The 18,228-nt window shown below is 31.1% G+C and overlaps 3 protein-coding genes and 1 long non-coding RNA gene across 7 annotated transcripts; 2 read left to right on the top strand and 2 right to left on the bottom strand.

Moving 5' to 3' along the window:
- The first annotated feature begins 2,422 nt into the window (after positions 1–2,422).
- On the top strand, positions 2,423–9,422 carry Sfxn2 (sideroflexin 2). 4 transcript variants are annotated; one of them, XM_066724864.1, is made up of 11 exons: positions 2,436–2,545; positions 2,620–3,266; positions 3,665–3,711; positions 3,834–4,017; positions 5,655–5,825; positions 6,245–6,443; positions 8,085–8,210; positions 8,278–8,344; positions 8,423–8,522; positions 8,586–8,633; positions 8,718–9,422. In XM_066724864.1, exons 4-11 carry the CDS (start codon positions 3,863–3,865, stop codon positions 8,830–8,832), a joined length of 981 nt encoding a protein of 326 aa, XP_066580961.1. In that variant the 5' UTR covers positions 2,436–2,545; positions 2,620–3,266; positions 3,665–3,711; positions 3,834–3,862; the 3' UTR covers positions 8,833–9,422. The 4 variants fall into 4 exon arrangements, with proteins under 4 accessions (XP_066580962.1, XP_066580963.1, XP_066580961.1 ...); XM_066724866.1 differs by lacking the exon at positions 2,620–3,266 and having other exon boundaries at positions 2,432–2,576; XM_066724867.1 differs by lacking the exon at positions 3,665–3,711.
- Positions 9,423–10,167: 745 nt separating this feature from the next.
- On the bottom strand, positions 10,168–10,863 carry LOC136772133 (uncharacterized). The gene is made up of 3 exons (XR_010822416.1): positions 10,623–10,863; positions 10,447–10,553; positions 10,168–10,374 (listed from the first exon to the last, which is right to left on the bottom strand). It is a non-coding gene; the product is annotated as an uncharacterized lncRNA (long non-coding RNA).
- Positions 10,447–13,233, top strand: Ing3 (Inhibitor of growth family, member 3). Its single transcript, XM_066724863.1, has 6 exons — positions 10,447–10,641; positions 11,085–11,156; positions 11,257–11,613; positions 11,691–12,108; positions 12,221–12,416; positions 12,494–13,233. Exons 1-6 carry the CDS (start codon positions 10,614–10,616, stop codon positions 12,608–12,610), a joined length of 1,188 nt encoding a protein of 395 aa, XP_066580960.1. The 5' UTR covers positions 10,447–10,613; the 3' UTR covers positions 12,611–13,233.
- A 22-nt stretch (positions 13,234–13,255) lies between these two features.
- On the bottom strand, positions 13,256–15,313 carry Tfb4 (transcription factor B4). Its single transcript, XM_066724868.1, has 6 exons — positions 14,761–15,313; positions 14,182–14,678; positions 13,988–14,110; positions 13,657–13,792; positions 13,546–13,582; positions 13,256–13,472 (listed from the first exon to the last, which is right to left on the bottom strand). The coding sequence occupies exons 1-6, from the start codon at positions 14,765–14,767 to the stop codon at positions 13,412–13,414; spliced, it is 861 nt and encodes a 286-aa protein (XP_066580965.1). The 5' UTR covers positions 14,768–15,313; the 3' UTR covers positions 13,256–13,411.
- Positions 15,314–18,228: the final 2,915 nt, after the last annotated feature.

Genomic DNA, 18,228 nt, shown 5'->3' with positions numbered 1-18,228 from the left:
AGTACGAGTGTCCCCCCTGCGTGTCCGGCGACGACTCTCTCCAGGTCGTTTTATTCTCCTCCGCGTGAACGGAGAAAACCAGGACGTCGGCGACGATGACGAAGAACAACGGAGACCATTTCTTCCAACTTATTATTCTTTAGGAAATTTCGATGTCTGTTAAGAGCGGCCTGAACTCGAGCGGTGCGAGCGCTGCAACGGCCGCATCCCGATCTCCCCCACCGTACCCGATGGAGGATGGGGATGCAACAATATCGTTCCGGTAGTCTTCCTCGTTATTTTCCTCCGGTGACGAACGCGCTTCTTCAACCTCGTGGCGCAGCGAGAAAACGTGGAACGGGCGACGAACAGCATTCGCACCGCTCAGCTCGCTTAAGCTAGCTCGACCCAACTCGCCACTCGATCCTCGAGCCTCGACTTCCTTGAGAAGAGAGTCGGCTGCCTGCACGGCCTGCCTGCACCGCCTGCACGCCACCCGTAGCTGCTGCCCTGCCTACTCATCGACGGTTCCTGCACAGCTGGCCGACCAGGCCCAATGCGCATGCGCCACTCTGTGTACCCCTCACTACCAAACTCTACTCAGGACCGTATCTACCTCTCTCATTTATACCTCAAAATCTCGGGGCTGTATCTTATTTTTTCTTTTCTTTACTTTACCTACAATTTTTTTCATTTCAATTTACAAAATTTACCCCTATTTTTTCTTCCAGTTCACCCATCATGGATATGATAGCTCAACTCCTAACGATTATTCTAAAGTTAAATAATTCTAAACGATTTATCTTTGCCTATCTTATTGTTAGTTTTCTTTATTTATTAAATCTTATATGGTTTTTAACTATATTCCTCTTATCTTATGATAGATCCTTATGTTGAAACAAATGTACATTTGTAAATCTAGAATTGTTGGAAGGGATTATTGCTACTTATACATTTTTTATTAATTTGACTAGTTTTATTACACTGATCTTTATTTGTAGTTTCTAGTAATTTAGGATCTCTTTTTTTTTAAATATATTAATTTGGCATGTATTGATTTATGGAAGAGAAACCTTTGGTCATTTTTGATTATTTATTTGCAATGATGAGCTTAAATTGCTCAACATTTTCAGGATCTTTTCACATGAACGTATATTTTTTAAAGGTATATTTTTTGGTATTAAGTGCGATGACTCGTCAATACGGGACAGAACTTTAATTAATTGTAATTGAACAATGCTGGGAGTTTGGATGATTTTGAGAATATGACCCACATTATAACAATCGATCATGAAATGACACGTGGTATTGTAGCTTTATTTTAGCGTATATTTATTGCTCAACCGACGTTTAAATAATACGGTCCTGTGCCCTCATGTATAAACCGATGGAATGTAATTTGTTCTATTTATCTTATATGAAAGAAGCCAAAGAATAATAAGTATAGGGTCATTGCTTATGACACACGTCTATTATAAATAGAGAAAAATCTCTTTGCTTCCGTTGATCAATTATTTTCCTCTCCCTTACCTAGCCATGCGTACTTTTCTTCTAATGACTTCCCAGAGATTCTCGAATCAAACTCATCTTACTAGTCAAGAGTTCACTTGTGCATGATATAGTACTTTATCTATTCCAGTATTCACCCCTCGGTAACACCTCGATGTATCCCTTTTTCTCCGCTCAAACGAGGGTGAATATTGAAAACTTCAACCTTCTATCTTTCTAACAATTAATATAACTTTCTCCAACAGCTATCTATATTTAATATTATTAATAAAAATTTTTAATCTAGAAAATCTAAAATTCATTTTCAGACAAAAGTTATTGAGAATAAAAATTGAGGTGTAGAGGTATTCAGAATATTATCAGCATTTTCGGTCAGATAATTTTTATCAGTTTCCTATATGCAACCAGATACTTTCTGTCCCTCATTCTCGAACATCTATATATAATCGTATTTCTAACTGGAATTTACAATGTCATATTTCTATTTTTCAATAATTTAAAAATAATACAATTTATTCTTAAGTGTAACATACAACAATGTATACTTCATTCAATTATTGCTATTATTTAATTTATAATATACCAGATTAAATATATAATGTTTGTAACAAAGTGTATTATTCGATTTGAAATAAAAGAGAAAGATGCTTAGAGAAATCACGAAAAGTGAGAATGAAGAAAGCACATGACGCTCTCGAATACTTATTATAGACCGTGTTCCGTTATTGACTGTGAGTACTAGTAATCTATAGTTTGCGTGACATAAACTATAGATTTTTAGTACTCACAGTCAATAACGGAACACGGCCATAACATGCAATTGCAATGAAAATCAAAATAAAGGTATAAATGCATACAGTTATAGATGAGCATAGAGATATAGGTGTATTACGAGAACACGAATACAGGGTGGGGGTGAAGTATTCAGGAGCGTATAAGAATTTTACCAGGTGCCGAAACTGTTAGTCACATTTAGCTTGTGTGTGTAGTTGATACGTTCTTAAAAGTTGTGCCAGCATTTAAGCTTTTAAATCGACAGAGCTCGGCAAACTAATAAGTAATACTTTCGAAGAAACCGCTAGCTTCAGGTAAGAGATAATTTTACATTGTCTGACATGGCCACATTTTTAGTGACATCATTGCATAACACCGGGAGGCTTGTGACAAGACCAACGAGGACTTGCCGAGCTTGCTTTGTTGGAAAAGAAAGAAAGTAACAACAACCTTTCGTGGAAGTTGATTTTTCTGAATGAACGTTGTCTAAGTATGTCGCTAGAATTTTCTTGACAAACGAGATAGTTTCGCTGGATATCAATGGAACCATAAAATCGAAGCTTTCGAAGTAATCGATGTAAATAACTGACGATATATATTGAGAACGATGTTGTGTTTATAGAATAGTGAAGTATTAAGAATGAAAACATAGGGCAAGGGGAATGTCTAAAATTACTCCTGTGTATTGGAAGCAAAGTTTTAGGTTAGGATGAAGCAGAACCGTGGGGAAGACTTGGAATTTTATTGATCAGGGCTTCGGTGGCGTGTGCTACATTCCTGGATAATCGCATATACTCAAAGTAGCAATATCGAAATCGAATATTTGATGCGTTTAAAAGTTCGGATATGCGCTACTAGAGCGGAATAATCTTATCTCCCAATAAATACGTCTTCGCTAATAGCTATTATAAATATCTCGATAATCGTTCTCTCGTTACCTTGCGTCTTTAAACTTCTATCTGTTCCTGCGTTATTTTGTGCTCGTGTCATTATTGTTATTGCAGGTGAGATTATTCTTTTAAAAATTATCTATAATAATCGCTCTACAGCATGTTCTTCGTTGTGATATTAATGCTTTTTATATCTCATTCTATTTTTAAATTCAATTTAACTGATAGAATACTATTCTGATGTTTTATATATCTATTACATTTTATTTTTTAATATACAGTTTTCGAATTTTTAGAATTAAACCATTATTAAATTTTTCAATAAGGAGTATAGTTGCATTTGTAATGTAAAGATTATATCATGATGCTTTATTCAGAAATTGATAATTATGTAATTTCAGTTTATTTTTAATTTAATTTTTTGTATTAAAAATTTTAATTTAGAAACTAAAGTTTTATTAAGAAACTCAGTGATTTAATGCGAATTTTGATATATATTAATTTTTTTTTAGTTCACGACGGTTTAATGATGACAAATTATTTGATAATGTAGTTATACGTACGTATATAATCGTGGTATTTATTTTGATTGATAAAACATTCCAACGGTTCGCGCGGAGTGGTTTTATCAACTTTTTTGCACGGCAGAAATTGAAGAAATATTTTTTTTTCTGTTTTCAGAGAAGTCGAGGAAAACCTCGATTGGGAACATGAAGGAAGAAAGGCTGGATTTAAATAAACCATTTTGGGATTTAAGTACTTTTACAGGAAGATGGAAATATTTTGCCTGGGTTACCGACTTTAGAACGGTTGTAGTAACCGATGATCAACTTTACAAAGCGAAGAAGCTAGTCGAGGATTACAAGTGAACAAACTTTTTCTATCATAACAATAGCAAATAATAAAATATACTGAACAATAACAAAGTTTGAATATTTAAATTAATATTTTCTAATAACTATTTTATAGATTAAAATTTTGTAAAATTGAATTGCTAGTTTTATTGCACAAGTAGTGACCGAAAATTTGAAAAAGTCTTTAGTTATTATTTGCAATTAAAAATTATTTTGTAATATTTTTATTTTTATAGCAACGAACAGTAATCTTATTTTGTCGACGCTTGAGAAAAATCTAAGCGTTTCATTAAATTTTTCGTCGATTCAAAGCGGAAATCTTTACATCGCGAATTGCATAAGGAGTTATCAAAATGCACTTTGGATGATCTGCATGGCTAAGCGTATAATAGAATTTAAAACGAAATATTCATTCGATTTGAAATAGACGTTCTTCATCTTAAAGCTGGCAAAACAGGTCACGCATGAGAATCTCCTTTTTGACTTTCACTGCCACCTTATTGGCTACATGCATATTACGTGGAATATACAATTAAAATCTGAGAGATTCTCGACTCTAAATTTTGTTCTGTAAATATGAATGCTTTTATTTATTTGCCATTATTGGCATTTAAGTCATGTTGGAAAATTAGTTTATAATTAGAAAATAATATCTTATTTAGTGGCTGTCCCCGTAAATAATTTTTCAATTAATTTTCTTGCATTAGAGGTCAATTCGATATTTCATTGTTTATCGATAAAAGCGAGTTAATCGTTCTTTTCCTTCGAGATCAACATGTTTTTCATGGCTTCTCTCCTACAGTATATTGTCATTGGGATTACAAGCTGTATTTGCAGGACTTCGCCAACTGATAAAGCGCATCCATGAACACCATGGATCTCTCTCCCCTTTCTTCTTCATCCTTCGATACACATCTATTTGTGTTTTGTCTTTTAATTCACTGGCGTTATATGTATTTTTTTAAAGAATTTGTCAATATACAGTCATTCTTATAAAATTGGTATTTTAACATAAAAATATTTTTTTAACTCGTAATTTTGATATAATTTTTATAAGAATTTGTACAGTCTCGTAAAAACTATTTTTATCTGCTGGCAGGCTCGATTGTGACTGAGTGAAACGTCTGAAAAAAATATCCTAAGAAAAAGTATGACTATGGTCCCAGCATAGATTAGCATAATTAAAATTGGTTAATTTTTTTCTCACTCCTTAAAGAAAAATAAAGCGTTATTTGTGTCGAGAAATCATTCTGAAAGTCCACCATTTCATGGATTTTTGCTCAAACAATATTACTGTAATTTACATTGGGACTGTAATCATGTTTTTTCTATGGATATTTTTGTCAGACGCTTCAGTTAGCAAAAACTGAGCGTGCCAGCATATTCAAATGGTTCTCATGAGATTGCAAGCAGCTCCTGTTAAAAATTATTAAAAGTTGGTATACAAATTTTTCTTCCATTTAAAAAATTAAAATACATGTCATAAAAATATAGATTCAATTCTTTTTTAATTATCAACCTTATTGAAATTTTCGAACATGAATTATTGGATGCCCTTGAAATTGAAGAAAACTTATGAAATGCCTGAATTAAGTTGAATATATATAAATGTGAAGAATTGGAATTATTTTTCTTATTTATCTTACAGGCTTGGAAAAGAGCCAGTTGGTACAAGCAACGAAGAAGTCATTTATGCCAAGAAATTGTACGAATCTGCCTTCCACCCGGACACAGGTGACTTGCAGAATGTTTTTGGTAGAATGTCCTTCCAAGTACCTGGTGGTATGGCCATCACGGGTGCTATGCTTCAGTGGTATAGGTGATGCAAACACATATTAATTAAACGTAGCTATGAAAAAAGGAGCCAATGCACAATGGAATCTCTGACACTTGGCAGAATTATTGTTTAGTTCCTTTTGTATAACTACATCTAATTCTTCAAATTCTCTTTATCATAATTAAATCAATTAATATTATATCGATCTATTTCAACATTTTACTCTTCTTCATTTTATATATTAAACATTTTACTTTGATTTTCGTTCTCATGGTTCATTTTTCTTCGACCCTATAACGAAAACTTCTATTTCTTCATTTTATTTAGCCTTTTCATTACCTCATCCTTCTGCACTAAAACTTTTTTATAGTTTTATTTTTGTTATGTCATCAAAAAGTATAACTTTTAGTCTCGCTATTGCACATAATTAATTGGTTTCTCATGGAAAATATTATTTGCAGAACTACCACTGCATTGGTTTTTTGGCAATGGGTGAATCAGTCATTTAACGCCTTGGTTAATTACACAAATAGGAATGCCAATAGTCCTATGTCTATATCGCAGTTAACATTTGCTTACTGCAGCGCAACATCTGCTGCAATGATCACAGCAATAGGATGCAAATCCTTTTGGGAGAAAAGAGCCAACCCTTTAATGGCTGTAACTATTTATTTTATATATTCTATAATTGTCTCCAATAACATTCCATAAGAAACTATTTCTACACTGAGAAAAAAATATAGTGTTATCAAACGAAACGTAGTTGGCTCAACTATGCTGTGAGGTTAAATACGGCGAATGAAATATAGGTTTTGCTTCAACCACCAGATATAGTTGAGAGGTTTCGTTGTCTCAACTACGCGAATAAATTAATATAATAGATTTCATATTCATAGGTATGTTTTAAAAGTGTCGTAACATGGTTAAAGTAATTTCCTATTACTTCATAAATAATTAATTCAAATACTAGGAAGATTATTAATTTAATTAAAAATGAGCTTCTTATGATATAAATGAAATGTAGGATATAAAAATAATTACTTTGAAAGAATAGATAAAAATGTTTAATCGCAGCAATGAAATATAACTTTGAACCAAATAAATTTATAATGTATAAATTTTTGTCACACACACACACAGCAAAAAACATACGTAATATTAGTAACTTTGTATGAAATTCTCTCTCTCTCTCTCTCTCTATCTTTTATACTTTATATTATTTTAAATTTGTATAGATTCTCACATACACGTGTAGATTAACATAATTGTCATTGGTATGAAAGGTCCTATAATATCACAGTAGCATATATATATATATATATATATATATTTTTATTTGATTTATAAGTGTATATATATAGTTACAACTTACCTTCTAACTGAACTATATAATTTTTTCTTGAGAAAAAACCACAACCTCTGACGGGATTCGAACCTAGGATCCTGTGATTACTAGTCCAGCATTTAACCCACTCGGCTATTTGCTCCTTAATAAAGTGTAGGCTTAGAATTGAAGTTTTAAGGGTCCCACGTAAAAACTGACAGATTTCGAAATACAACACCGCCTTTTATCAAAATAAAATATGTTAAAATATGAAAAAATACCAGAGTTTTGGCACAAGTTAAGGTGAAAAATCTTTTTTTGTTCCGAAGATATAAGCGGTCAAATTTTGCATTTTTGCTATTTTTGGTGAAAACATAAAATCTTTAAAAATTTATATCTCCTAAACAAATTAAGATAGAAGACTCTGGCTTGAATTAAAATACTTTAAAAGAATCATGTTTTATTAGAGAGATACAAGCAAAATAATTTACGTATGAATCAAAGTAGCTAACACTGTTTATTAAAATGATTGAAAGCCTTCCTTTCAAAAAATTCGACTATTTTCATTTAAATAAGTTTTGTTTCCATTAAAAGAAAGCATGTTTCAATAAAGCTTCATTAATAATATTAATTTAATTACCTAAGAAATTTTGTTTTAATGGATAAATTATTGTAAAAATGATTCTTTATATTTCATCGAATCCTATATGAGGTTGGTTGAACTATGCGTATATTCTTCTTTAGATACATTTTTGTTTTATACAAATATGTATTATTCCCACACTACTAAATATTTAGTTTAAACAATTATACGAAACACTTGACGTAATTTAATGCATGTTATTTAATCAATACTGCAAGTTATTATTTTAATTCTAATTACTTTGGTGTAACTGCATATAACTCAACCTCATGGCATCGTTGACCAAATTTTTTTTTTCTCAGTGTATATGTAAAATAATAAACTTCTTTTATAGAGATACGTACCTTTTGCTGCGGTTGCTAATGCTAATTGCGTTAATATTCCGTTAATGAGACAAACCGAAATACTTTATGGCGTTGAACTTACCGACGATAATGGAAACAAAGTAGCTAAGTCTAAGGTATGTTACTTTAAATCCCACTTAAACTATATATATGAGTATTAATATATATTGTTGACCCTTTTAGTTAGCCGCAGTGAAAGGTATCACTCAAGTGGTCATTTCGAGAATTGTAATGTGTGCACCTGGAATGTGTATGTAAAATTTTGAAGCTATACTGATTTAATTGTTTTTTAACAAAATGTTATTTTATCTTAATTTATTAATTGTAGTAATATTACCGCCAATAATGCAAAGATTAGAAAAAATTCCTGTAATGATGCGGTTTCAAGCACTTCATGGACCCTTGCAGATTCTTCTTTGCGGTGTCTCGTACGTATTTTGTTTAAAGATAGTCTAAACACAAATTTTTTCACGTAAAAATTACTGTTTCAGATTAACAGTTATGGTACCAACGGCATGTGCGATATTTCCTCAAAGAAGGTAAATCTGATTAAATTGATGTGTATTTTTTAAAAAATCTTTATACAATGGGTTATTTCATACAATTTCAATGTTATTTTATAGCTGGATTAAAAGTAGCACGTTACAACGTTTTGAGCCCGAGAACTACGAAGAACTTCAACAAAATTACAAGGGCAAAGAATTACCTGCATATCTTTACTTTAACAAAGGACTCTAAATTATTAAATACTCGTCAAGATTTGATGAAGCACTTTTTCGTTTTCTACAAAGCAGTTGTATAACTAATGGCCTAACTCATAAGATTCTTAGTAACAGATAAGTGACACAATATCTGCTGGTCCAGAAATTTAAATGGTTAAAACCATTCTTTCTGTAATTCGAAAATGAATAACGCTTATTTATTGTTTGGGTTTTTCTAATCACATGCATTTAACATCGTTAATTGTTAACTAGACAATAATTATTAGCCTTATTTGTATTTCAATGACTAAGATGAATTGTGTGTCGGTAGAAAATGGGGTAATTTTCGCATCGGTACTATTATATCTATGTTAGTATCCATAGCAGATATCTCTTATTTATGGTCGATAAATTAGTAATAAATACTACGTCGCAAGGCCACTTGGAATGAAAAAAGATAACGTAATTTAATCGTGTTATATCAGAACATATACTTAAGTCAATCGTTATGGAGTTGTAATATTATTGACAATACTGATTAGCATCTTTAAAAATTAAGATGCTGAACTAGACAAAGTTGCCATACATTTTAGTAATGATCAAATAAATGTTCTGAGAAAAACTTAATATAGATATGTTCAAATTATTTTCTGTATTTTATCCTTGTAAAATTAACAAATCACTGTAGCATACAATTTATTTAATTTATCTAATTATCATGTTTCATATCCCTTTATTAAATAGCAAAAGTTTTTTGAATAAATTAGGACAATACAGTCTCTATATTTAGAATAAGAATAAGCAAATTATTGTGATTTATAGTTGATTTATAGTTGAATGTTATTCCTAATTAAATTGTGCTTCGCTCTTAAAAAAGCAAAGACCTCTGGATAAGTTGAAAAATACGGTCTATATATTAGGACGCGAAAGAGTTGGTTGCTGTGGAATGTATCCAATGCGTTCTTGGATTTCGGATGTTGAAACTTTTGCAGCCCAGGGAGGATTGAATCCTGTTTGTCTGTCTGATTCCTTTTTAGCCTCGTGCTCCTTCTTGATGGTCTCATATTCTTGCAAATCGTCTAAACGCAAATCAAGTCTCGTTGGACTTCGGCGAATCATTTCTTAGCTGAAAATTTAACAATGTAAATAATATTACTTCCAAGTAAAATCTTTTCAAACTTTCTAACGAAAGAAAAATTCAATTATACATAAACGAATCTAAGAATCTTGTCTTGTGATATTAAATTAATTGTAATAAATACTTTTGATAAATTATAATGAATTTATCTAATCAAATAATTACTAAAACTGAAAGCGAATAAAACTATTAGAATAAAATCAGGAATATTCCTCCGAATACCTACATCAATTCCGAAGCGTTTTTTAAAATTCCGTGAATTTAATACACGAGGGTAAGAAAATTTTAAAATTGGCGGGACAGAACGCGCGTGAACTTCAAGCTATACTTCCATTTTTGTGTAATATGGCGGTCATGGCGGCTAATACTAGAATGCAGAGCTAAGCAGTAATAATTCTGAAATTATGTCCACCGATGAAAATGCAGATTTGATCTAAATGTCTATAAAGAAAAGGGGACGATTTGTATGATAATCTCGTTAAAAAAGATGGAAAGATTAGCGTTATTTATTACTTTAGCATGAGAGTCAGGAAACAACGAGGGTTTTGATCGCCGTAAACACGCTTCTCATCGAGTGCTCCGAAATCCGTGATTTTCGTTACGGTGGCGAACACTCCCTTCTAGTAAATTGTAAATAATTATTAATCGGATATCAGGCAACGAAACTCTGGCACAAAAGGATGCTTTACTTAGAGGATTATGTCGAAAGTACGTAAAACGTGGCGTGCTCTGCTTACCCAGCTTCTCCACAAAATTACTAACCCTTCCGAATACACTTCCTCGTGTCAGAATTCTAACTCTGTTTTTAAAAGAAATCTATCCTAGATCTTCTGTTATTATATTTCAATGTCTCAGATTACACTATTTCTATATAGGATTAATTGAATATTGCAGCACATCCTTATTAATCTCACATGCATGCTCTTTTTAAATTTTAGGTTAAGTTTGCGTTTTTCGAACGGTTAATATGCGTGACTAGCTTAGAGTAGTTCATTTGGATTTAAACAATGTAAAATTTAAATTATACACTTTGTTGCAAATGCTTTTTATGCACGCTGAAAAGATTTTGAAGCTGCCGTCTAATTATAATGATTACTTTCAATTTTATTATATCACTTTTTGGTTATGTTGTCTCTACCCTGTGGTTTCAGTGATAGAACATCTACCACAAGAATTGAGGGACAGATTCACTGAAATGAGAGAAATGGATTTGGGGGTACAGAGTAAGTACTGCCAAAGCTAATAGAAATGTATATAAGATAGTAATGCTATATTTTCATTTAGGATACAAACTTATAACATTTTATTATTACCGTTTTACAGATTCCATGGATAGTCTAGAAAAGAAAGTTAAAACATTCTTCTCAAATGTTAAAAAAATGAAATCTAGTGAAAAAGAAACAGAGTATGAAGTCATTAGAAGAGAGTATTATAAGACTTTGGAGGATGCTGATGAAAAAGTAAATTTAGCTAATCAAATGTATGATTTAGTAGATAGGTATTTGCGAAGATTAGATCAGGAATTGCACAAATTTAAAATGGAGCTTGAGGCTGATAATAAGGGGATTACTGAAATTTTGGAGAAAAGGTCACTGGAATTAGATCAACCTTCTACAAATAGTAGTCAAAAAGAAAATCGTTATAGCTTCAAATCAAATAGATCAAGAGAAAAGATGCATTGTGAGTATTGACACTATTAATAGGTTTCTTGTGATAATATTGACTGTTGTTTTTACTGACAACTGGTTTGATTACAGCTCGATCTGAGAAAAGGAGAGATTCTAATGCATCTTCAACTTCCATAGAAAAGCGTTTAGCTGTAGAAAAAATTTCTTCAAGTCTTCCTGAACCTCAACCAACTTCAACAAATTCAGGATTAATAATTAACACTCCAAGTATACCGCCCACGTCAACTGCAATATCAAATTCAGTTGGTCCAGTAAGTTATAATCTTGGTCATATGGGAGCTGGAGGTAATGCAATAGCTGCTGCTGCATCCCAAGCCATTGCGGCAACCCAACAAATGGCAGTTGGTAGACGAACCGCTAGTTTAAAAGCAAGTTATGAAGCTATTAACCCTGGAGGTGTTCATGCTGCTGAATTTAGTAGAGAGATAACAGGGGCTGCTCAAACTGCAATAGCAGCGATACAAGAAACAACGAAAAAGCATAAAAAGTAAGAGATAATATTTTGTTTAATTTAATTTCAATTTTTATAAAACTTTTCCGTGAAATTTTTGTAATTCTTTGTTTTAATTTTATTAACATAAAATTGCTCATTTTTACAGAAAAGTAACAGCACCTATTGCAAGTACAAGTGTTATGCCTTCTACAGTTCATCAACCTGTCTCACCTCCAGTAGTTGCTAGTATGACAGTTATGGACTCAGACAATCAGGAATGGGCATATGATCCAAATGAACCAAGATACTGTGTGTGTAATCAAGTCTCCTATGGTGACATGGTGGCTTGCGATAATACAGACGTATGTGTAAACGTTTATATAATGGAGCAAATAATTAATTGTGTGATACTGTATTACTCACACGAATCTTTTTCTAGTGCCCTTTCGAGTGGTTCCACTATCCATGCGTGGGAATTACTTCGCCACCGAAAGGAAAATGGTACTGTCCTCAATGTACATCTTCTATGAAGAGGCGAGGCGGACGAAAAAATTAAATATACCACGTTCAGTGGTTTTAAAAGATACTACCTCTTAGCCACTAGTTAAGTTATGATTTTATCTGGTCTAAATCTTCTCTCTTGAAACTCGAGTTTTCTTTCGAGAAGTAGGAAATAAATGGCGAACGTTTTATTTGCCACCAACGTCTATTCTTTTTTTTTTTTATATGGTGTTTTATAGTCAATTTAGCAAAAGACGTGAGGTGATTCGAAGTGTTAATTTTTCCTGAAAGTTCAGTTATTCCAACTTCAATTGACACTTTTATTACGCATCTCTACTTTTTGCATCATCGCGTAAACTATTTTTAGCTACTTTCTACGTATTCCAATTTCGAAGTAATTGTATCCTCTTGACAGATAAATAGAAAAATAATGACTGATACTAGAAGCAGATTTTATTCTCCTTGAAAACATAAACATTCTAATTTGATGTGTGCAAAATTTATTAGAATATTTTCCCTATATGCACGAAGCCAAATTCTTTATCACATGGATAAATATGCGGCGTAAATAATTTTTTTTTCAAATGTGCTTTTTAAAAAATTATTATATTAAATTTTTGAGAACACTTCTTTTCATAAATGACAAATGTAGCGATTTCTTGTATAAATAAAATGATCGATAATGACTCCAACATTTTTTTAGTTTCTTTTTCAATTTTTATTCTAAATATGATGTTTTTGTGTAAAAAAAAGTTAATATTTTACAAAATTGTTCATACATTAAATCTATAGTAAATATATGATTACTTTTAAATAATATTTTAATGAAATTAATATGATTTAATGGACGCGAGATTTACAGTTTTTTTCTTTTTTTTATCTTCATAGGTATAGGGCCTGGTATTTTGAAAACAGTGCTGCAAATAAAATGACACTTAGTTTATAAAAAATGGTTGAATACTTGACTATTGAAAATAAAATTATACTTACTGACAAGTAGTACAAATTGGACTAAATTTACAAAAAACTGAAAAAATAGTAATTTTATCATTTAATAATTATAATATACTAATATTAAATAAAAAGTAAACTATTTCTTACTTGATAAGCATACTGAACAAACATAACCAATGTCAACAAGGTCCTGGTGACAAAAACATGCAGCACGATAGTCTACCTTTACAGGTGGAGGTAATATTAATTTGGAGCGCACACTTGGATCTGGCAGAAAAACCCACTGAAAATTAAGTAACATTTAATTTAATAAATTTACTAGTTTAAAAAATTTGATCATAATCAAAGACATAAAGCAGACCAGACTCATATATGATAACTCTTATTATGAATTATACTATGGGCTAGTAGATTATTTATATTTAATGATCTCTCTCTTGCTTGGAAATATAATAAAAAGTTTAATAAATAAACCTACCAATAAATACTGTAACAATCCTGCTAATTGAGGGATCTTTAGATAATTCCCACCAGTAATATCACATCCTTGTTCCAACAATGTTAATTCTTGATCTAAACTGCACACATCTAGTATGACACCCTGAGTAAATAGTATTTTTAAAAATTTAGAGTGTTCATAAAGTATAAAATAATTACTTACATATAACTTACCATTTTTTGAGCAGTAAAAAATATATTCATGTAATTCATGTATTGTGTTGCTGAGTCAGAGCTTGCAGATATCACTAGTATTCTTGGACATAGCTTTTCACCAGGAACTTTCTCATGTTCCAATCTTGATATATAACATAATGCCATTGACAAAGCACCTGATATTAAGCTTTCTACATTTAATGGTTTATCTATAGGTATTTCATTAATAACTTGTTGCAACTGCTGCCTAACTGTATGCTCCACAACTGTAAATTTTTCATATTGTCCATCGATTTGACGTATATCAGAAGAATTCTTCTGGGGATACAAAAATTTACAACCATGTCCATGACATGTCATAACAGCAAGTCGATTATTACATGATTGCATAAGATGAGCATTTGCAAAAACAATAGTTGAATCTAAGCATTGTGTTAATATTCTGGTTTCTTGCCTTACAATCCTTTGGGCTGGATTTACATCCAAAACAATGATTAAGAGATTTGTTTCAACTTCTAGACAAACATAACAGATAATAATTTAAAAAAATATATTACTTTTTGTTAACTTTTATACTCTAAAAAACAAATAACTTACCACACATATTTTTTACTAGGAAATGTAGTGTAAAGAATTTTTACAAAATGCAAACAAACATAACCAAACTGACATTCTCTCAAACGTTTCACCACCAGCTACCTTGCCAATGGAGCATAATAATAATAATCACTAATTTTCTAATTATTTATTAAAAACATCAGTGAATTTAAAGAAAAATGTCTCAACGTAAATATAAGTTTTTAATAAACATAATCCTATAATGAAAAAACTACAGCACTTTTCATAGAGATATCATTAAAGAACTTAAATAAAAACCGGAAGCAATCGCCATTCATTTAAATGGTCTGCTTCATTTGAATTGGCGCGGTTGATATAATAACTTAAGCAAGTTTGTACTTATCATTTACTTACGGAAGTTTAGCATTTTGAATTAATATTATTATACAAATTACTTTACTAACTGCAATTAAAATCTGTAAATATAATAGGAATGTATTTTTATTGATTTCAATTTATATACATATATGCCAACTTAACTATATAGTCTCAGAACGGCGGCCGCACTACTACTGCTAGTAGTATACTGCTTGCAGACTGCAGTGCTTGCTACGTTGCTACTGCAGAGCAGGGGTAGGACACTCAGCTACCCCCACCCTTTCTTATCTGTCCCTCAGAGCTCGAAGGCAATCTTTAGCCAACCTAAGAATTTAACTAATATTAAGGCTGATAATTGGCAGCACTTCATAGGTGGCGTGATAGTATATCTTTAAAATTGGTTACAGAGTAAAGTGCGTTTTGCTTACTATAGTTTGTTCGATTTATAGCAGATGGCGCAAGCATACAGATTTTGATGGCTCTAAATGTTTTAATCGTTCTACTGGACCGACAGCATACTGCCTGATTTGCTGATGTTTACATCAGATTAAGTTTACCTTAGAAATTTGAAAATTTGTGGAAGTGTACGAAATTGGCGGGAAATCTGTGTAACGACTACAGTTTGTTCCAGTTAAGTTATATTCTGTGAAGAAGTTATTTATTGCCATCACCAGTTTTCGTTCAGCAGCCAGGAGGAATATTAAAAATATTCAATTGATTGGTAAAAGAAGGTCAGAAATTTTATATTCTTTCTATTTAAATATTGGTTAAGTCAGAATTTTTATTCGAATGCAGTAACATTTATTTTTATCTTATATATTGTTCATACATTTGCACAAAGTAATGTATTATATTGGAGTCCAACTTTTACAGAATTTTTACTAATATATACCTGATATTTTTAAAAAGGCAATTAAATTGGTAAAAGTTTCATATTAGTATTTTCAACTTGTCAAATCTTTTTGGTGAAACATGCGTATTCTCCCAATGACATAATACAGTTGACAGAACTTGTGGTGCCAAAGGCATTCTTATTACGAAAGGACATTTCATACCCATTGCAATTACCCACATATAGTGAACTTGTGGAATAACTCAGAATTTTTATTCGAATGAAGTAACATTTATTTTTATCTTATACATTGTTCATACATTTGCACAAAGTAATGTATTATATTGGAGTCCAACTTTTACAGAATTTTTACTAATATATACCTGATATTTTTAAAAAGTAAATTAAATTGGTAAAAGTATCATATTAGTATTTTCAACTTGTCAAATCTTTTTGGTGAAACATGCGTATTCTCCCAATGACATAATATAGTGGCCAGAACTTGTGGTGCCAAAGGCATTCTTATTACGAAAGGACATTTCATACCCATTGCAATTACCCACATATAGTGAACTTGTGGAATAACTCAGAATTTTTATTCGAATGAAGTAACATTTATTTTTATCTTATACATTGTTCATACATTTGCACAAAGTAATGTATTATATTGGAGTCCAACTTTTACAGAATTTTTACTAATATATATCTGATATTTTTAAAAAGTAAATTAAATTGGTAAAAGTATCATATTAGCATTTTAAACTTGTCAAATCTTTTTGGTGAAACATGCGTATTCTCCCAATGACATAATATAGTGGCCAGAACTTGTGGTGCCAAAGGCATTCTTATTACGAAAGGATATTTCATACCCATTGCAATTACCCACATATAGTGAACTTGTGGAATAACTCAGAATTTTTATTCGAATGAAGTAACATTTATTTTTATCTTATACATTGTTCATACATTTGCACAAAGTAATGTATTATATTGGAGTCCAACTTTTACAGAATTTTTACTAATATATATCTGATATTTTTAAAAAGTAAATTAAATTGGTAAAAGTATCATATTAGCATTTTAAACTTGTCAAATCTTTTTGGTGAAACATGCGTATTCTCCCAATGACATAATATAGTGGCCAGAACTTGTGGTGCCAAAGGCATTCTTATTACGAAAGGATATTTCATACCCATTGCAATTACCCACATATAGTGAACTTGTGGAATAACTCAGAATTTTTATTCGAATGAAGTAACATTTATTTTTATCTTATACATTGTTCATACATTTGCACAAAGTAATGTATTATATTGGAGTCCAACTTTTACAGAATTTTTACTAATATATATCTGATATTTTTAAAAAGTAAATTAAATTGGTAAAAGTATCATATTAGCATTTTAAACTTGTCAAATCTTTTTGGTGAAACATGCGTATTCTCCCAATGACATAATATAGTGGCCAGAACTTGTGGTGCCAAAGGCATTCTTATTACGAAAGGATATTTCATACCCATTGCAATTACCCACATATAGTGAACTTGTGGAATAACTCAGAATTTTTATTCGAATGAAGTAACATTTATTTTTATCTTATACATTGTTCATACATTTGCACAAAGTAATGTATTATATTGGAGTCCAACTTTTACAGAATTTTTACTAATATATATCTGATATTTTTAAAAAGTAAATTAAATTGGTAAAAGTATCATATTAGCATTTTAAACTTGTCAAATCTTTTTGGTGAAACATGCGTATTCTCCCAATGACATAATATAGTGGCCAGAACTTGTGGTGCCAAAGGCATTCTTATTACGAAAGGATATTTCATACCCATTGCAATTACCCACATATAGTGAACTTGTGGAATAACTCAGAATTTTTATTCGAATGAAGTAACATTTATTTTTATCTTATACATTGTTCATACATTTGCACAAAGTAATGTATTATATTGGAGTCCAACTTTTACAGAATTTTTACTAATATATATCTGATATTTTTAAAAAGTAAATTAAATTGGTAAAAGTATCATATTAGCATTTTAAACTTGTCAAATCTTTTTGGTGAAACATGCGTATTCTCCCAATGACATAATATAGTGGCCAGAACTTGTGGTGCCAAAGGCATTCTTATTACGAAAGGATATTTCATACCCATTGCAATTACCCACATATAGTGAACTTGTGGAATAACTCAGAATTTTTATTCGAATGAAGTAACATTTATTTTTATCTTATACATTGTTCATACATTTGCACAAAGTAATGTATTATATTGGAGTCCAACTTT

Source organism: Prorops nasuta, unplaced genomic scaffold, assembly GCF_024137725.1.
Source record: "Prorops nasuta isolate Cenicafe-Biocafe unplaced genomic scaffold, Cenicafe_Pnas_1.2 PNAS00003, whole genome shotgun sequence".
Taxonomy (NCBI): domain Eukaryota; kingdom Metazoa; phylum Arthropoda; class Insecta; order Hymenoptera; family Bethylidae; genus Prorops; species Prorops nasuta.
This window is presented reverse-complemented; position numbering and strand designations above follow the sequence as displayed.